The 22,141-nt window shown below is 38.6% G+C and overlaps 1 protein-coding gene across 3 annotated transcripts in view; it reads right to left on the bottom strand.

Annotated features, from left to right (window-relative positions):
• Positions 1-22,141, bottom strand: part of FGF12 (fibroblast growth factor 12) — a 576,324-nt gene that overhangs the window by 203,440 nt on the left and 350,743 nt on the right. For all 3 annotated transcript variants that reach the window (XM_054504271.2, XM_064581207.1, XM_054504272.2), the window contains one exon: positions 8,280-8,390. In XM_054504271.2, the coding sequence (XP_054360246.1) occupies positions 8,280-8,390 (111 nt within the window). The remainder of the gene's footprint in view (positions 1-8,279; positions 8,391-22,141) is intronic.

The raw sequence follows: 22,141 nt of genomic DNA, 5'->3' as shown, positions 1-22,141 counted from the left end.
GTACAATCAGATATCATTTAAATCTGAGAAATTTTATGTGATTTGCTTAAGATCAACGCACTGGTTACCTCACAGAGCCAAGAATAGATTAAAGAAAATCTCAGCCCTCAGCTCTTTCTAGGAATACACTTGGTTAAGTAGCTCCTGTAAGATTCTTTTTTTTTTTTTAAGATTTTATTTATTTATTTGAGACAGAGAGAATGAGAGAGAGAGAGCACATGGCGGGGGGGGGGGGGGTCAGAGGGAGAAGCAGGCTCCCTGCCGAGCAGGGAGCCCGACGTGGGACTCGATCCAGGGACTCCAGGATCATGACCTGAGCTGAAGGCAGTCGCTTAACCAACTGAGCCACCCAGGCGCCCACTCCTGTAAGATTCTTAACCACTATGCATACAGCCTATAAATATGCTATAAATATGCCCATAAACAGTCACAGAGCAACCGGGGAGAAGGATAATTTCATATGGTTCATGTTTTCCTTTACTGACTAGAGGGACACATGAGAACAGAAGTCTTAGGATCGAAAAGAAATACAAGACTAGTAAGAAGGAAAGAGGTCAAGGTTACAAAAAGTTTAGAAAGTTATTCCCTTGTGATTTTATGTGAGTGGGTAAACTATTCAAGGAAATAATTGGTTCTTGTTCATGCTTTCCACAAATATTATCTGGAAGCATACTCTTTAAAATTAAAGCATAGTCAACAAAAACAAATCTCTAACAAATGTTCATTACTCTTCTTCTAGCGATTAAAATCAAAAGGCATTTTTTCTTTATTAAAAATATCAAATGAAGTAACTGCATTCATAAGCTAAGGATAAATATTAATTTTGATATTGAAAAAATATGCCACTGTAAGAATAACAACATTACCACACTATTGCTTAAGATTATGTAAATAATCTTGCTTAAAGAAAATCAGCAGGATAACACACACATTTCTTTTTCTTTTCATCCAACTTATAGGTGTGATTTCGCACATACAAATTGATGACATATTCTTAAAGGATAATGATAGTAGAAGAAAATATTATCCCTATAATTGGATATGGCATAGCCCTTACTTTCCCATGAAAACGATAATGTGTATGCTCTAGTAGGTGTAAGAGATAAACTCCTTGTCCAGGAAGGTCCCTGGTTAGGGAGAAAAACCTCCTTATAATTCTCCACAGCATCCCTTATGTCCTTGATAATTTTTCCCAACTAACCATGTGGATCATGTTTCTGTTGGTAGTTTAGCAATACAGAACTTCTGTTGGCTTTGGCTGTGTCTATATCTTTGTGGCTGGTATCAAAACATCATATGTTTGGTATTGTATAGAAAACATAACTGGATGACTACATTTTTAAGTTTCCAATTGGATTTCTGAAACTCAGATACCGACCATTTTGAAATGTTTCTTTATGCTGAACTCATGAGAAATTTAGTTTATTCATAAAATCTGAATAAACTGTGTTTGATTTGTAATCAGTAGTCAAGAACATAAAATATTAGAGGTCTAGAATCAAAAGATCTCAAGAAACAGATTCCATATTAATTAAATAGTAAGCACAAAAGTCAAACAATAATTTATTAAGACAAAGCTCAGGAGATTGTTTAAAAAATCATCGTGGAATGAATAAAGGCTTTTTAAACAGGAAAGAAAAGCTGAGGGTGTAAAAGCATATTTATAATAAAATAAAATAAAATAAATAAGCACGGCCAAGTAAATTCAGAGACAAGCAACAAAATGAGTAAAAACGTACAACTCATATAACAAAGAGCTGATTTTTTTTTCAAAGAGCTGATTTTTTAAAATATAAATAGATTTCCTACAAATGTAGGTTTATATCCTACAGATATAAACAGATATTTTATAGAAAAAGAAGTGAAGATGGTTCTTAAAATATATGAATAAGTGCTCAGCCTAACTCATAATAAGACAAATAATGTTTATGTTTTTAGGTAACAAAGAACCAGAAGTTTGATAACACATTGTGCTGACCTAGAATATAAGGAAATAGACATCCTCAATGTAAATTTGTATGATGGAGAACAATATAGATCTTTCAAAATTAAAAAAGCATATACCCTTGACCCAGGAATTCCACTTCTAAGTATCCATCCCGTAAGTACACTTGTACACATGCAAAATTACTCATGTACCAGGATTTTTTTATAGTGTTGTTTGCATTAGCAAAATATAAGAACTGAAATGGCCTTCAACAGAGAATTAGGTTAAATAAATTATTCCACATAAATACATACTAATATGGAAAAATCTCAGATACAACAGTTTAAGTTTAAAAAGATACTGAATAATGTTAGATGATGGAGAGAGAAATGATATCAATATAAACATAGAGCATTGTATATGTTGATAAATGCATAGACTACGTTCCAGAAGAATACCAAGAAATGTGGCCAGAGGCAGAGAGAAGAAGAACAGAAAACTGTTTTTGACTATGTCAGTGTCTCCCAGGGAAAGAAACACACCCATGGTTGAACAAAGTTGGGTTTAATGACTTAAGGCAAGGAGGAAAAATGCACTCCATGGTCGAGCTGGGATGTCTTAGTAAGAGGGTGTAAGAAAGAACTTAGAGGATTTGGTCCTGGGTTAGGCAATTTTAGGGAGGGCTCAAAGAAATGTAGATTTACTCCCAATTGGATGCTCTAAGGAAGTGAGTGTCATTGTATGATTGGGTAAGTTAATAAATATTATCTATAAGGGGGCACCTGGGTGGCTCAGTCGTTAAACGTCTGCCTTCGGCTCAGGTCGTGATCCCAGGGTCCTGGGATCGAGTCCCACATCGGGCTCCCTGGTCTGCGGGAAGCCTGCTTCTCCCTCTCCCACTCCCCCTACTTGTGTTCCCTTTCTCGCTGTGTCTCTCTCTGTCAAATAAATAAATAAAATCTTTAAAAATACATATATATTATCTATAAGACAAGAAGAGCAGAGCAAGTTAAAGCTGTGTTTGGTGAATTAGTAAGCAGCCATTGATAGAAGCCAGGATAGAGAAATATTTGATCATTTTGTAGTTTGGACAACATCCTTCTTTTTGCCTGTGTTCAGACATGATTACAGAGTGGTTGTGTTTTTGTCTTGATCCAGCACAATCACAGTGGCCTTTTCTGATTGGGTGTTCTGTGAAATTGTCTATATTCAAAAGAAGTACCCCAAGGCCTGCTGGACTGCCAAGTCAGCTCCTGCCTGGCAGGGACTGTTTTGCTCTTTCTCAACAGCATACGCTTTTGCACCTTTATGGTTTTATACTGTATACTTATCATACTTATTCAAAATAATTTTTAAAAGAATCTCAGGACTGGGATTCCTGGGGGAGATGGCGGAGTAGAAGGACCCTAGGCTCACCTCATCCCATGGATACAACTAGTTAACACATAAGTGTAAATAACTCAGAAAACAACCCAAAGACTGGCAGAATAAACTCCACAACTAAATGTGCCTCTGGAGATGAATGGATAAAGAAGATGAGGAATATACATACAATGGGATATTCTTCAGCCATAAAAAAGAATGAAATCTTGCCATTTTCAACAACATGGTTGGAGCTAGAAAGTATAATGTCAGAAAATAAGTTAGAGAAAGACAAATACCATGTGATTTCACTCATATGTGGAATTTAAGAAACAAAACAAATGAACAAAGGAAAGAAAGAGAGAGAGAGAAAACAAGAAACAGACTCTTTACAGAGAACACACTGATGGTTACCAGAGGGGAGGTGGGTGGGGGATGGGTAAAATAGGTGATAGGGGTTAAAGAGTACACTTATCATGATGAGCACTGAGTAATGTATAGAATTGTTGAATCACTGTATCGTATACCTGAAACTAATATAACGCTAGATGTTAATTATACTGGAATTAAAATTAAAAACCTTAATAAAATTTAAAAAATAAATCTCAGTGCTGAAGGAGACCTTAAAAGCCACTGAGCCCTGAAACTACCTCAGTCACCACCACCTTCTTCCCCCTTCCCACACCAACAGGGTCCTCTTGTGAAACCCCCACAAGTGCCAGTACAGCATCTGATTGAATATCTCCAGTTTCACCATTGTACTAATTTATCAGGCAGCTCATTCCATACTCAAATCACTGTTCATATATTTTGTTCAGAGGGAAAGAGAACAATACATTTGGTTATAATATCTTAATTGTTTCCACCCCAGCATGTTTGACCTCTTCAAATGCATCTTCTCCTATGGCAACTAGTAAAGCAGAATAATTACCTTTCTAATTTTATGTAAAATATTCCTATTAATACTTTCCAAACTGCAATTGTCTTTTTTGTGCCAGTGTTCCAACAGTTTTGTATCTTTTGTTATCATTACATTTGCAGAGATTCTTATCTGTTGCTGCTGACAAACCCATTTGTTTTTGTACTCAATTACATGTAATTAGTCTTTTCTTCATGAACAAAAGAACAGGTGTCTTTATCAATTCAGTGCAAGATACCACGATAAGGTTGGTTGGACCTAATGATGTCTAGTGAACGGAACAGCACAATTCTGACAGATGCTCATAGTAACAAGATTTTTTTTTCAAACAATCAAATGCATTTACTCCTGCCCACACAAAGTAGAGAAAGAAAAGTCATTTTCACATCTTAGAGGCTTATCATTTTCTATTTAAAAATTGAGTAGAATTTAAATCCTCCTCTGATATTTTTACCCTTCATCCCCACTAAGAAAAAGTATAGATAAAAATTATTTGCTTTCATTGGAAATTTTTTCAGTGAAAATATGTGGGGGGGACTGGGGAATCAGAAGAAAGTATGTTAATTGAAAAACTGGCAAAATCTGAATTAAATCTATAGCTCAGTTAATAGTATTGTACTAGTGTCAATTTCTTGTTTTTTTCTTTTTTTAAAAAAGATTTTATTTATTTATTTGACAGAGAGACAACGAGAGAGGGAACACAAGCAAGGGGAGTGGGAGAGGGAGAAGCAGGCTTCCTGCCGAGCAGGGAGCCCGATGCGGGGCTCAATCCCAGGACCCTGGGATCATGACCTGAGCCGAAGGCAGACGCTTAACGACTGAGCCACCCAGGCATCCCAGTTTCTTGGTTTTGATAATTTTACTGTTGTTACATAAAATGATACCATTAGGGGAAACTGGATGAAAAGTATATAGGAATATCCTGTATTACTTTGTAATTTTTCTGAAGTCTAAAATTATTTCAAAATAAAAAGTTAAAATAATATTTGGGTGGGTGGAGTATTTAGCCAATGACTCAGAAACTTTTGTATATATACACAAGGGGACATTAGTTCATTCATTCCATTTTTGTTGAGTACTTAGAACGTATTAGAGATCATTCTAAAGATACATCAAAGAGCAAAACAAAATCTCTTCCCTCATGGAACTTACATTCTCCTGGGAGGAAAAGGAAGATAAAAAATAAACAAACAGCAACTGTGTGTGTGTGTGTGTGTGTGTGTGTATGGTGGTTATAAGAGCTATGAATACAAAAAAGGGGGGATATCAGAATAAAGAGGGCCAAGGTAAGGAGTGTCATTTTATAAAGGATGGTTAGGGAAGGTCTTTTCAACATCTATAAGAAATATAGTTGTGCTGCCTTAAAATAGAAATGACAATTATCCACCAAAAAGAGAACAGATAAATGTATTTGGGTATATTCATGCAAAGAGATACTTTACAAAAATGAAAGTGAACGATAGAAAGCAAATATATCACCACATATGCAGCTCACAACCATAATATTAGGGAGGAAAAGTACACAGAAGTTATGAACAGTATATGCTCTCACTTATTAAAAGTTTAAAAACATGCGGGCGCCTGGGTGGCTCAGTCGTTAAGCGTCTGCCTTCGGCTCAGGTCATGATCCCAGGGTCCTGGGATGGAGCCCCGCATCGGGCTCCCTGCTCTGCAGGAAGCCTGCTTCTCCCTCTCCCACTCCCCCTGCTTGTGTTCCCTCTCTCGTTATTTCTCTCTCTGTCAAATAAATAAATAAAATCTTTAAAAAAAAAGTTTAAAAACATGCAAAACAATATTACAAATGGTTTAAGTATACATATATAAAAAAATATATTTTGAAAACTGCATGGAAATAAACAATGCTAAATTCAGGTTTGTTGTACTGGTACTGAAGGAAAGCAGGACTCCACCAGGGAAAGCACACAGTGGGTTCAAATGTATTGATATTTTTTAACTAAATTTTATGCCAGGGACTGGATATCCAGATAGATTTGTTCTAGTCTTATTATTTTGTATATCTAAACTATTTTTAAAACCAATATATCAAAAAGTGTGTGCAGTTGCTTATCTTAAGAAAAAATAAGATATTTTAAATGTATGAATTCAGTTTCTAAAAGTATTTGACAAAATGTTTCACCCTCAATATGTGTGTTATACATAATGCCATTATGCATACATATATAGGCATATATATTTGTACATATACATGTGTATAAATGTGTGTGTGTGTGTATGGATTTACATCGGACATTGATTGACCCAGCATCTGCAGAGAGAGCACTTCTCAATTATTTTTCCATGAAATGGTGAAGGAAGGATTTTTGTCAGTTGAACCCACACTTTTGCCCCTGCCCTTCTACCACAAACCCATGATAAAGGTCATACATCTGCAGGACAGCTGTCCAGGTTATGGCTGCATCGTGTGGAACCATGTATAGCTATTCAACTTAATTGGGGACTGAATCTATCCTCCTCAATTGATAATTTTTCAATTTTTTAAAAAGTTGGATGGATGGTGCTGACAGGAGACATTCATGTTATTTTCTCCAGCCACCTCATTTTATAGAAAAAGAAACAGATCAAGGGAGAACTCCGGACAGCATAGGTGACACAACTAAGCAATCTCTCTGATTCTTTCCATCAATACCTGTAGCATCACTAAATCTGCATGCAAGTACAGATGCAACAGATGAAAGAAAATCTTACATGGAGAGAAAGGTATGCTCAGTCTTCTGTGAAAACAGGAATCATTTAAAGAATGCGTTCCAATAAATAAATCAATAAATCAATAACATAAAGAATGCATTCCTACAAACAAACACAAACCAACAATGCAAACCACAATAGGCTAATCAACTATGCAGGAAACTGGGATGCAATTTTTTATAATAAGATATTTTCTGTATTGGAATTCATATTTTATAATGTATAATATTAAGTGAACAAAGAATGATTTAGAAGGGGTTGACAAGAACATTTTCACACTTTCGGAATTGCAGATCTTCCCTCAAATCTTTAATTTTAATTTAAAAGTTATTTCACCATAAAATACAAGGCTTCTTAGACTATCTTATGCAGTTTGGTAGACTGTCACACTGACCACAAAATCATATCCATCAGAAGACAACTCAATGGGACATATACTTGATGAGTATTTACTATGTGCTCAACACTAAAGATCTAGCAGTGAATACAGACAAACTTTAGGAAACAATATGGCACCCTGCATAATTTTAAGATAACGTGAATTTCCCCCTGAGTATCTGTATATGATTGTGCAGGAATGAAAAGATATGATGTGAGTGATCGATCACTCTTGGCTCTGAGGCTTATATTCAAAATTCTTCTGAAATGCAAATATACTTTGTCATACCTTGATGATTTTGCTTAGTTATTAAACATGTCAACTCTATACTTAAGTTAGTTAAAAACTAATTCCAGGGATATTATTAACAAACTTTGAATATCTGGCATTTTATTTAAAAAACTTACAAGCAAAATTTCAGGTCTACTGGTTTTTATTATCCTGTTATTACCAAAACATCACCATACTATTTTTCTTTTTAGATCAATATAAAAGAAAAAAATATATTTTCCTTTTAAAATCAATAATTTTGTCCTCAATCAAAATGAAATCATATGTAATAGACATATGTATGTATTCAATGTTTACCTTAAGAAGTAATTTTGGTCTGCCAGAAATGATGTTCCAAGAATTATTATAACATGTTTACTATTTGGTTCTAGGATTAAAACACCATCTTGTGCTGGAAGGTCTGCCTTGTTCCTACAAATACTTATCACCATACTGACTACAAACCCTGGAGTGGGAGGATATTCTTATCCATTGACTATTTGGAACTCCTTCAAGCCTCCTACCTTCTCATTTAGTATGTAACCTCCCAACTGTCTCTTTACTATGGGGAATCATAGCAAAAAGGATAAAAGACAAGACACCAGCTTATTAGCAATTAAACAGTTCAAAAGGCAGCCTGGCCACACCTTAAGTCCAAGATACATTGGGCCATACATTTGATCATAATGGGATTGCAAGAAGCTAATGATCCTTACTGTAGTCACTATTTTCGTCCTTGGTCCCGTCAATGGTACCATCTGGGTGCATCTGCAGGAAATATCCCTGCTGGCTGAATAACCTTGTCACAATTCCTTTCAGCTGGGGTTCTGCAAAACAAAATGAAATGATTTTTCAAATTCTTATTTTGTTTATAAAAATACGCACTTGCAAATTGTCCAAAAATTCTCTAAGTGAACTCACAAATGCCAAAGTCTTAAATATTGAAATAAACATTTGGAAAGGGGGCATTTCAGTAACATATCTTTACTCTTCTTTTTCCTTCTAGAGGCAGAGCCATAATACTATACAGCAGTAAACCAAATATAAGTAGACAAAAACTAATTATGATTAGGAAAATACAGAAGAATACTAAAAACGTGAATTATTTCTCTCCCTCATGCATCTAGTGTCTGACTGCAAGATGCCACCAAGCTTATGGTCCCATTACAGAATCACTATCTAGACCAAACTGCCAATATAATTCCTAAGCTTCCAACAGTCAAAATTAGGCCCTGGAAGACTTCTATTTCGCTCAATGTCAACTATCCTTCAGAAGCTTCTGGGTTTTGAAATGCTGGTCAAGTTCAGCCAGAAAGAAAGAATGGCTTATATGAGAACCACAGGAAAAAAGCAAAACCCCCATGGTCATGAGATGTATGTGAAAACAGATTTCACCTTCAATAAATACCTCAGCAAAGAGGAGCCCCAGCACTTCAAAAGTCATTTTTCCAGTACAAAAACAAACAAACAAATAAATAAATCCATGCATATTTCTCTAAGTATTTCATATCAGGAGTGGTCCTCAGCTTTTGAAAACTCCCTACACATTAATACCATCAAGCTGAACTTTGTATACCACATTTGGATTTCTATATATCAGCTAACATAAATATTTAAAGCTTTCTCATTGTGGTGCTGGCTGCCAACAATTCATTTTCTACAACATCACTACCATCTCTGTCTCTACTTCAGTACTGGGCAAAAATTAGACTAGTCTAATGCATCCCTGAGGTAACAACATACTATCCTCAAAAGGACGATCACCGAATTTCAACTGATAGTCAATTTCATTCCTTCCCCCATTTATTCAACCAATATTTACTCCGAATCTCTTTTTTGTCAAGCAATATGCTAGGTATAGTGTTAAACAAAACATATTTATTGACATTTAATTCCAAGTAAGAATTCTAGTTAAGGATTCAGTGCACTTAACTCTCTGGGAAATGGACCTGCTCTCTACAGCATATGTCTGTGGTTAAACTTTTTCGCATACGACTTGATCACATATATTCAGGAATATGAGGCAATGCCTATATAAACATGTCTTCTTCAGAGCAATCCTAAGGAGCAGAAAAGATGCCAAGAAAATTGGGAATAAGGAAGCAGGGTTATGAAAAAAAAAGAACTGAACTGGAAATTAGGCATTGTGATTGATAACTATATGTTATATATGTGTGTTAAATAAATTCAATTTATTTACTTTGTGCGCCCTAATTTCCAATTATCAATACCATCTGGAAGTTAAAATGAAATATCTTTAGATCCCTTCTATAAGTATCTATTGACCTGGAGTACATTAGAATCCTCTGCCCTGGGTGGTGGCAGAAATCAAGGAATGGCTTCATGTTCAGTGTGTTGCCTCCATGGGCTCACCCAGTCTGACATACTAGGGACATGTTGGAGGAACACATAGCTAGCTAAGATCACTGTAAAATAATATCCTGGACCGCTATTACCATCTATTAAACCCTACCTACCAACTTTTCTAGGCTCAACTCAAGAGCACCTCCTCCAAGAAAGCTTAGCTATCATAATTGCAGATCACTTTTATAATCAAGGGAAATAAAAAGAACATGTGTGCCTCTGCCATGAGGCTGACTGACAGACAGGTGCTAATATGGCACACTGAATTCTATGTATGCAGCCAGAAGACCCAGCTTTGAACCACAATTGCCATGTGGTCCTGAGGAAGTCATTTTACATTTAAGGCTCGGTTGTCATACCTATATAAAGGGAAAGATAATTCCTATGCTAACTATAACCATTGAGAATTTCAATGAATAAATATAGGTGATAGTGTGATTTGAAATCCGTAAGAATATAAATCCTAATTAAGGTCTGTTTTTTAATGATGAAAATCAAACGTCTTCTGATTTCTGCTTTAGTGAAATATTAATTAAGCTTGTAAGTCATTAAAGTAAACAGTGGGCTAAGAGTAGAGGATAGAAAAAGATAGGAGAAAGGGACAACTGTCTTATATTTGATAGTTTATTTCTAATAAGCTTGATAAGGTCACTTAAAGAAGTCATGTTTTGGTTGGTAATGAGATGCATGGAGCTGAGTCACTAATGCCAGCAAAGGTTTGTTTTTTTCATGCTCCTCTTTCTGTAGCTGTAATTAAACACTTCTTTTGCTATGGGGAAGCTATCCCCCTGTTGGCGCCCTGGGAATTCAGGTTGGTAAATCCTATTCAAGATAATGAGCATCAGGCTTTTATACCATCCCTGACTGCCCAAAAGCAGTGCCAGAACAAGCCTGGAGTCTGAGTTTTAATTATGTGATGATCTATGAAAGCAAATGCCTTGCACTCTAGATGTTTCAAAGGAGACATGACCATCTATTGAACAAATGCCCTGAACGTAGGATGTGTCATAGAAAGCCAGGCCTGCCTGTATGCTGATTACTATCTATCAAACCCTACCAACCTTTCTGGGCTCAGCTCAAGACCATCTCCTCCACGAAGGCTTGGCTATCATAAGTGTGGATCATTTTCATAATGGGGCGTGGAGAGGACATGTTTTGTTGTATTTTAAAGAAAGGGGTTAAAAAAATGAGACCACTTTTTGGTACATCTAAAATCCTCGAGGCACTCAACAAATATGCTTTTTATTTGTCAGACAACACTTGGGGATCTAAGAGATGAATAATTCCTGTGCTGTCCTCAAGGAGCACCCAGTCTAATGCATGAAACATATTTATATATAATACGTGTGGGGTAGGTGTTAAATAAGGGATAGAAGCAGAGTGGCATGATGGCACCAAGGAGTAAGGGACTAATTCTGTCTCAAGGTTGGGTGAAGGCACCTCATCCATCAGTTGGAAGAGTAAGTGGCATTTTAATAGGCAAAAACAAAACAAAACAAAGCCAAAAATAAAAACAAAACAAAAACAAAGAAAGGGCATTCCAGACAGATAAACAACGGATATTTTCTAATTTATATGATTCTACTTGATTCTAAGATAATGTTCTTCTATTATTTTTTTTTTTAATGAAATGATGGCTATATTATTAGATGGTGAGGTGGCAGGGATTGGTTAGTCATCTTTGTACTCTAAAATGGTGTGGCAAATGCTGCTAGCTTTCTCCCAAATCCATTTCCTCTTTTTCCTGGGCACCCAGCTAGACCATATGTCCTAGCCTCCCTTGCAGTTAGGTTTGGCAGATGAATGAGTGTCATACGGAATGTAAGTGGAAGTGATGTGTGCCATTTTCAGGCCGAGGCTTTTAAAAGCAAACATTCTCTTAATGCTAGCTGGATTTAGATGACAAAGCCCTAGGGATGTCAACAAAACAGAAGAATGCCGGACCTCTGAATAACTGATAGAAAAAAGACAACAGCCATCAGAAATACCCATTTTGGACAGGTGAACAGGAAATAAACTTCCATTGGTCGTGCATAGTGACATTCTTCCAAAAAGTACAATAGGAAAGGGGGAGGGGATGGAGTAATTTTACAGCAGAGAAACCTGACAAAAAAAACACTACCTCAGCAAGGTGATCAAGGTTACTATCAACAGTCATAAATCATGCTGATAATATGTACCCTTGATATGATGTGATGAGAATGGCACTTTACCTCCGTGATCATCTCCAAAACTCATAACCCCAGTCTGATCATGAGAAAAACACTAGACAAACACCAACTAAAGGACATTCTACAAAATAGCTGACTAGGAACACTTAAATTGTCAAGGTCATCAAAAACAAAAAAAGTCTAAGAAAATGACACAGCCAAGAGGAGTCTAAAGAGACATGACAACTAAATGAAATGTGATATTCTAAATGGCATCCTGGGACCAAAAATGAATAGTAGGTTAAAACTAAGGAAATCTGAATAAATTATAGACTTTAGTTAATCATGATGTATCAATACTGATTTGTTAATTTTCATAAATATACCAAACCAATGTAAGATGTTAATACAGAAATCTGGGTGTAGTTTATATGGGAACTCTTTGTACTGGCTTCACTTTTCTCTAAATTTAAAACCATTCTAAAATAAGAAGTTTAGTGATAATTACAGCCACAAAGCAAGTTAGGAATTTAATTCTCAAAGAGGTTGGGTGAGAAAGTAGGTAAAGGATAGGAACTCAGGCTCAACACTGCTTCCCTTCAGGATGACATGGCGATTTCCACAGCGGTTTGAATTCAAGGCCCCTCAGGAGAGCTGGGACCTGGAAGAGCTCTCTAGACACTCCTGCTGGTTTAACATGTAATGCAGGGGAACAGTTACCTAGGTATGTACTGGAAACCCAGAACAGGCTGGAATGATGGGGGCCTGATCATACATCTCAGGATGACCACTGGATGGCAGAAAATAAAATACCCTCCTTCATCATTGTCAAAGATTAAAAAAAAAAAAAAAAAGCTGACGCTCAGAGGGAAAGTGTCTTGTCTAAGGTCATCGAGCTAACACATAGTTGATTTAGGACGAGAACACCTCTCCTATACACTGGATGATCATCATCCTTTCCTTTCAAAGAGCAACTAAGACATAATCCATATCTTGGGCAAGCTAGGAGTTTGGGGGACAAGAAGCAAGGAGGGAGAGCACTGAGTTGTGTTATCATTTATTAGAGTATGGGGACGATAAAGAAAAGGGGTTATAGGAAACTGTGCAAGAAGTACATATATACACATATATACACACACAATAAATATCTTTGATACTACAATTAGATTGTATTTATCTAGGGCCTGCCTATTCAACATTTGCACTCAAAGTTACAGATAAAGGGCCTCATGTAAACACCAAACTAAAATGAAAAATACTAATTAATTCATTAATTAAAATGAAAAATATAACAGTGATCCAAACTTTGTTATGGAAGCCAAATCCAGAGAATTAATAGTACTTATTACAATGATGATGGCTGTATTTCGAACACATCTACTTTGTACCAGGCATTCCCCTGATGATTTTACTATAGTTTTATTTAACACTCACAATAACTGAATGTGTAAGGTACTTTTTTCTCATTTTCCAGATGGGATTATGAAGATTCAGCGAAGTTACCTCACTTACCCAAAGTTACAGAACTAGTAAATGAAGAGGCAGATTTAACTTAAGAGTCTGTGGTCCTAGCTACTCTCCACACTGTTCAGTCACTTTCAGAAAGACACTGGCAAAACTCACACAGGCCGGAAGAAAGGGAGCCAAATCAGGAGGGCGCAGAGGACTGCCATGTGAAGAATGGCTGAATGAACAGTCAATATGCAGCCTGGAGAAGCGAGGACTCCTGGGACGTGAGAGCTGCCCTCACTTTCTTAACAACAGACAGAAGTAAGAAGCCAATTTGTTCTGAGTGGCTCCATAGGGCTAGAACTAGGGCCAATGGGTGAAAGTTGCAGGGAGACAGGTGAAAAAGAATGTTCTATGAACTGGATTCAAAGAGAGAACAGGCTGCCTAAAGAAAGAGTGAGTTTTCTATCATGCACAGAAGCAAACAGGGAGAAGCAGAAAAAACTCCACATCAGAGCAGCTGTGAAGGACGGGGAGGTCTGCAAAAGCTAAGGCAGTCTGCATGACAATGCAAGGTCCTCCCCAGCCTTGATGCTCTGGAAAGCTTTGGGATCAGCCAGATGGCCCTCTAAATACAAGTTTGCTCCTCTTTATCTTCGTGTGTGCTTAGGACAGGGAATTAAAAAGACGGTTTACCAGTCATCGTGAAAATGCAGCTCTTTGTAAATGTTCAACATGGATTGTGGGAGTAATTTGACGGGGTTTTCTAATCAGTCTCTGTGGGTTTGGAAAGGGAGCCTCAGTATTAAGGTTTAATATTGCCACTTAAAGGAATGAAGATTGAAGCAGCTGTTAAATGTGATTCTTGTCAAGTGCTTCTGGGACCTCACACGGCTGCAGATTTCAAAAGTAGACTATTAGGGTTGGACAGTGTTCATAAACAGATACATTTCTGACCAAATCACAGCTAAAGGGTATAGACGAGGGCGTGTTTACATACCATAAATCAAAGCCCCAGACAAATCAGAAATGGGTACAATAAGACATTTGAAAGAGGACAGAACTTATCTGGGCTTTGGAACACACTGCAGAAATTACAAGCACACTGAGTGAGAGGAATTCATTAAAAATACATACTGTTGAGTAAAAGTGATGCAGGACGGAGGCCCCACCTTCACTCAGCAGACTGCAGTGGACACAGGAAAAAGAGCACCTTGCAGAACTGAGCGCAGAAGACTGGAGATGTGTCATCATGGCCACCAAAATCTGCCCTGAGGGGTAAAGGGAGTGTCGTCCTGACCCAAGTCCTCAGTCTCCTCATGGGTCACACGCAGGTGACAGACATACCATGAGCAGTCACCTACCTGACAGCAATGAACTCCCTGTGGAGCAATAATAATTGCAAAGGACTCTGTATCTGTAAATGCGTATCTATTTTCCCAGTCAACGGATACTAATAGCACATTTCGTTCAAAAAACAAGTATTCATTGACCACTGGGCTTTGTGGAGGTTATTATTCTAGGCATAGGGGATAACTAGTGATTTGCTAACAAACCGGCTTGCGAAAAAAACAAAACAAAAACAAAAAATTGCCCCAAACCTGACTCCCATGGGGCTGATTTCCACTGTGTAAATATTCCCACCACGGCTGATTCGACACTACCATGGAACATCACTGAATGCAGAGCTAGAGCTGGGAACAGATGAGGAAAAGGGGCTCCAGCACACCACTAATTTTAACCGAGAATAAGACCCAAAGCTTACATTCCAATAGGAAAATAGAGAAACAATCAATATAAAGTAGAGTTTTGGTATAGGTTCTGTACTGAAAATGAAAGCAATGAAAAGTGATGGAGTGTACAGGAGGTGTGTGTGCCATTGTGGACACAGTAGTTATTAAAAAGGAGGGGGACCCAGAGGCCGGAATGAATAGAGGCAGCAAGCCATTGGGGGTATCTAGAAGAGTGCTAAGAGGATCCTTCTAGGCATCGGAGAGAGCAAGTGCCAAGTAATCCTAATTCTTTTTTTTTTTTTGAGATTTTATTTATTTATTTGAGAGAGAGAATGAGAGAGAGAGAGCACATGAGAGGGGGGAGGGTCAGAGGGAGAAGCAGACCCCCTGCTGAGCAAGGAGCCCGATATGGGACTCGATCCCGGGACTCCAGGATCATGACCTGAGCCGAAGGCAGTCGCTCAACCGACTGAGCCACCCAGGCACCCCAAGTAATCCTAATTCTTGAAAAGATTAGGAACCATCAGATTAAAGGTTCTCTAAAGATCCTTTCTCTAGACCAGGAGTTGGCAAACTACAGCCCCGTCACTGCCAACTGTGTAAATAAAGTTTTATTGGAACAGAGCCATGTCCATTCATTCACACATTTGTCTATGGCTACTTTCCTGCTACAACGACAGAGATAAGTGGTTGAAACTAAGACTCTACAGCCTGCAAATCCTAAACTATTTACTAACAGGCCCCTTACAGAGAAAGTTCACCAACCCTTGATCTAGACCCTTGTGTTGTTTCAGTTCCCTCTGCCTGAAATGCACAACCCCTGCCCTTCCTCCTCTGCCCAGAACTCCTCCTGAGTTTTCTGGGCTCAGCCTTCTTCTGAGGGCCTTCCCTGACACCCTGAAGCAAAATTAATCACTCCCTCTGCAGAGCTACCTTGTGCACAGGTTAGGAGAGGACTCCCCACACTGTTACAGCTGCTAGCTTACCCTGTCTTCTGTCTCTGCTGCTGAACTATGAGGTCCTCAAGGGCAGGGACCTTGAATTATTCATCACTCTGTCACAGCACCTAACACAGTGCCAGGCACAGAGTAGGTGAGGAGTGTTCATATGTTGAAAGAAAGAAGGAGATAAGTCATATCTGGGTTTTTTCATTGTCACCTATGACTTTCAGAGGAGCTCCTGATTTGTAAGGAAGCTGTTTACAGTCTTATCATATGACGCCTCCAGCCTTCAGTCTGTTTCTTCCCTTTCTCAGTCTCAGTCCCCGCACACTGAACACAGTCTGACAAGCACAGCGGCGTCCTCCATAAACTGCACAATCTCCAAAGCCCTGAGATGCCTTGCACTTCTACAGGAATCAAGTGACCTTGAGACGGGCAATCCTTAACCTTCATGCCGCCTCAAAGATAAATGGAAAGAAAGGGCACGCTTGTCCAGAGTATGCTCTTCATTGAAGCAGTCCGAGCTAGGGAAGGCAGAAGAAGCAGGGCAGGGAAATTGAGCTAGGATTTAAATGCCAACAGGGATGGGAATTTGGTACAAAGCCAATTTTATTCCTCATACTATAAGCCCCCTCCCTCCCAGATTCTCCTCTATAAGATGCTCATGAAAATTTAAAATAACTCAAACACCATTTATTGACTTCGGACATGCACAAGGTGCTGGGTACAAAGACGAGTAAGGTGTACTTCCTGCCTTGAAGGCACACACAGCCTCCTCAAAGAGACACATACACAACCAAACATTATAGCAATGAACATGAAAAGTGCTGTCACAGAGGGACAAGCAAAATGCCACGGGATCACAGAGAAGGGATGCTAATTTTACCTGGGATGGTGGATTCTGGGACAAGAGGTACGTTAAGAAAGGCTTCTTCGAAAAGGAAGCAACATTTTAGATTTACACTTGAATAGGCAGGGGGACTTGGCTTTAAGCAGCATCAGCAGGAACAATGGCCCAGCCTAGCATGCTCAGGGATTCCAGTGAGCAGACAGGTACAGGGTACAGGGAAATAAAGAAGCACACGCAGTGGCTGGAGGTGACAGCAGAAGAAAAATGTGGGTCCAGGACACCTGAGGTTCCTTAAGCAAAGTTAGTAAGTTTTACTTTATCCTTCAAACCAATGACCTCCAAACTCTTTTTACTAGGCATCCTTATCTGTGAAAACATTCAAATCTACAGCCCCCCCCATATATGTAATTTATAAATTACATGTATGTACTACTCTGTAAATTATGTGTCTATTATAAATAAAAGTTGAAATTCGAAAGAGACCAATACTAAACAGAAGCAGAAACTAAAACAGCTTCTTTCCACAGGCCAGAAGCTGGTCCTGCTCCATCCACTTCAGGCAGGAGAAGCATTAGGCAACAGTGTATTGAGCCACGGGAAAACACTGAAAGACTGTAAGTGTGGGGAAACATATGAGGGCCATTGGAAAGCCAAAGTGGAGAATGATAGAGAAGGATGGGTTGGAGTGGTGCACTGAGGTCATGGAAGCCACTCTGGGAGCCGTCACATAGAATAAGGGTGTCAGGCAGGCTGTGGCAGTAAGGGTAGAGAGAAGGCGTTAGCCTCAGGACTGATGACGCTTGGTGGTGCTTGGTGGATGGCAGCATGTGTAGACTCCCTTAAGTTCTAGAAAAAAGCATGACCTCTCCATCTGCAAATCCAAGTCTATCATAGTCTTCTAAGAAAGCCCTGTTTGAGTGTAGAATATCATGGAATGTGAGGGTGAAGAAAGCTTCCTGTGAACATTCCCATGAAGTCAACTTATTTATTGGCCATTCTAAGGACTTGCATTCATGAAAGGAAGTTTGATTCTGGTTAACCTCAGAGTCATAACTCTAGGGTCTCTCTCAGATTATCACCCAGGAAAGAAGACCTGGAATGAACACTGCCTTCTAGGCAGCTCACCAATGAGCTCTGGAGGATGCAGACCACAGGATATTTCAAACATGAAGGCTCTCCTAAAATCTTAAGATTTTAGAACCAGAGTAGCCATTTGGGATGATTTAAGTCAAGGTTCACTGGACAGACAAAGAAGCAGAACAACAGAAGAGGGGAAAACCTTGTGGCAACACATCTTCTATTCCCTGGAGTCCGGGCTCTTTAAAGTGCTATGATGATCTGTGCTGTGCCCCTTCAAATGAAAACCATTTTTCACCCTCCCAGAGGTATTCTGGCCTTGTCCCTCGCTAGTTGTATGGTATCTAGAAAGCGATTTAATTTGTTTGTGCATAGGCGTACTTTGCCTCTTGTGAAATTGTTTGAATGACTAGGAATTTCTTCTGAAGGTTGTTCTAAGGAATTAAGAATACACATTACTGGGGCACCTGAGTGGCTCAGTCGTTAAGCGTCTGCCTTTGGCTCAGGTCATGATCCCAGGGTCCTGGGATCGAGCCCCGCATAGGGCTCCCTGCTCAGTGGGAAGCTTGCTTCTCCCTCTCCCACTCACCCTGCCTGTGTTTCCTCTCTCACTGTGTCTCTCTCTGTCAAATAAATACATAAAATCTTAAAAAAAAAAAAAAAAAAGAATACACATTACAGTGTGCTATGTGACCAGGAAGTAGATGCTTGTATGGTAGGTTTAACTTGCAGATGGAATTAAAACTGATAGGAAGACCCATGGTTAGGATAAGTAGCAGCAACAAGCAAATTCCCCTGAGTTTTATTCACAGATAACAGTTGCTGAACATTTACCACATACCAGGCACTCAGTGTGGATTATCTCTCTAAATTCTCATAGAAATAACTTAAGGCAGGCATTATAATTGGGCATCTTTTTATAGATCAGGAAATGGAGACTTGCAGAGGTTAAGTCACTTGCTCTAAATCAGATAGGAATAAATGTGCTGCAGCCAGATCCCTGTCCTCGTTACACTTTCCATTGCTAATCATCAGTTGTCTCTTTAAGAAGTCTAACATGCTGATACTTCTCTTTTCTTCCTTAACTGTAATCAGCCCACGAAAACAGTAGAAATCTATGGAGCAAAGGACCAGGAATAAACAAGACTCAACTGGAGCTGAACACACGACTCTTGGCCTCTTGGTATAAAAAAAGGTGGGGGTGGGGGGAAGAGAGTGTAAACATTTCTATGCATACAGAAGTCTTGTGTAATGAAAGCATCCTCACTTGGCATAGAAAAATATTCTCAGTTACAGTCTTAGGGCCTCTTTTTCACATGGACATCTTCTGGCACCAGAAATAACTGAACAGGACACATTATTTGGAATAGAACAGGCATGACAGTTTCCTGACATCAGAGGAGCTGCACAAAGTTGGACCTGTCCTAAAACTGTCCTGTATCTCAAGGGAGATCTGTTCATCCAGGTTGGCAAGCCTGGGAAATTCCCTCATACACCACAAATCTAAATTACCTGCAGGTAAAATGCTGTTGTTGTAAAACGTGATCTTTGCCTACCATCTTTTTTTTACAACATCCACGAAGAAAACCTTGCAGAGTCAACCAGAGTGAGTTGAAGAGGTAATGATACCTTCTGCAGAAGAGCCGTTTAGCACTCCAAGAGCACATTAATCAGCTTCAACTCAGTGGCTAGTTCAGGCCTGGCAGGGTGGTGTAGTGGGAGCCTGGGCCGGGGGGATCCAGACAACAGGGGTCTGATCCCAACTGTTTGCTCCTCTCCATCCCCAGAGCCACCACCTCGTCCAGGCCCTCAGCAGCTTCTGGCTAGATTCCTCACTGACACTCTTACTCATTTTCCCTTCCAAACCACACTACAGTGGAGGTTATATTTTACAATATGAATTGGAGCTTGTCACTCTCCTACTTAAACCCTTTAATAGCTTCCCATTTCATTTACAATAAAACACCAAACCCTCAGCATGGCCTGGAGAGCTGTGCACCATCTGGCTCCTGCCTACCATTCCATCATCATCTCAATTTACTCTCTTCCTGGCTCACTAAGCTCTAGGCACACACGCCGTCTTTTCTTCAGACCTAAGGATCTTTGCACATGCAAATCCCTCTGCCTGGATTGATTTCTTCAAGTCTCAGCTTTAGTATCACTTCGCAGAGGTCTGGCCTAGGATCCCAATCTAAATCTAAATCATATTCATTTCCATATTCATATTCATATTCTTTGTCAGCACACACTGTTTTCCCCCTTCATAACACTTATCTCAATTTGTAATTAGAATATATTTTATTTGCTTAATATCTATTCCCCCCTCTGGAAAACTGCAGAAGACTATGGCATGAGGGTGAGGCCATGTGGGTTTTATCCATCACAATATACCTATTCGTAACACAGTACCCACTAACACGGCATAGGAACAAAACACGTATTTGTTCCATGAACTGGTTTCCTATCTCTGGATTTCAGGTTTTATCTCTAAAATGACAGTATCTGACAGTTCAGTAGCTGCAAGTCTAGGATCCTGGACACCTAAGGGACTCATAAGTAGAAAATAGATACTTACAAGCTATTTCCAATTAGTTCAGTTGAAAATGGGGAAAGTATTTTTTAATAGATTATACATATCACCACTGTATACTAATAAAGATTATTAAAATTCCATTTAAAAATATAATCTACACGAACTATAACAATGCAATTAACTTATTACCTGATATTATAATACACAAAAGAGAAGTAGAAATACTTATCAAATGCAGATAGTACACTTGTGATGTAAATATGGATTGTATGCAATACCCCAAATTCACTTTGGGATGTTCTCAGTGACAAGTTGAAAGCAACTGAAGCAGAAGTGCAAGGAACTTCCACTGTGAGAAATAATGGGAGACCATCATAGACACATAGATGAAAAATTCCATGGATAAATACGTGAACCAGTGTTTTCAGACAAGAGAGATCAGATGATACTCTCAAGGGTGATCACTCTTACTCCAGACACTAGTGTAAACACACACACACACACACACACACACACAGCCTGCTTCTCTCACAGCCAATTCCAAGAAGCATATGTCAGGGTTCAATGCACAGGGATTGATCTAACCATAGCTAATGATTCTCCCAAACACTGCAGAAGAGGCCAGCTTGACTTTACCACCCATAACCTATTTAAAAAAAATCAACAGTTTGCCATTTATAACTGACACATCCTAGTAACAAAAGATATGATTTGTCAACAAATGAAATTTTAAATTGTCATATGTATGTTTGGGAAAATAACTACACATTAAAATATATATTACATTATATCTACGTGTTACAGAACCAAAAATAGAAAAAAAATCTTTTTTTATTTGTTGTTTTAAACTTTGCACTTTGTTATATTAAAAAATAGTTTAATTATAGAAATCTTTGTGTTTTGGGGGTAGCTGGGTGGCTCAGTCGATTAAGCATCCAACTCTTGTTTTTGGCTCAGGTCATGATCTCAGGGTTGTGAGATCGAGCCCCACGTAGGGCTCCGCACTGGACGTAGAGCTGCTTAAGATTCTTTTTCTTCCTCTCCCTTTGCCCCTCCCCACCAAAAAAGAATCTCTGTGTTTTGTTTCTCAGTGAAAAGATAAGAGAGCACTCATTGCAAGTATGTATCCACACAAAACCCATTCTGCATGTGGATCATCATTATTGTTATAAATGGGAAAACAGATTAGATAGAATGTTCATGAGATTTTCTCTTTTAACTTTGATGTTGAGGCCTTAAAAACTTCTTGGTGTGCCGTATAAGAATTTTGATCAGTGCTTTCAATTTAAGCTTTTAAGGTAAATATTATCTTGATTACAGTTTGCAGATTTATATAATTTTACATACTCCTTAATTCTTTCATTTCTTTGAATTCTCTTTTTTAACACAAAATATTTCAAACATGTGAAAAACATAGAGCTAACAACAGCCCTCAGAACTATGTATCAGAGACTATTGAATGATTTCTATGCATAGTATTT

Source organism: Mirounga angustirostris, unplaced genomic scaffold (genome assembly GCF_029215605.1).
Source record: "Mirounga angustirostris isolate CCGP_5_RB_7025 unplaced genomic scaffold, mMirAng1.0.hap1 SCAF_1, whole genome shotgun sequence".
In the NCBI taxonomy this organism is placed as follows: domain Eukaryota; kingdom Metazoa; phylum Chordata; class Mammalia; order Carnivora; family Phocidae; genus Mirounga; species Mirounga angustirostris.
The sequence above is the reverse complement of the archived record's forward strand: the minus strand, read 5'-3'. Positions and strand labels throughout refer to the sequence as shown.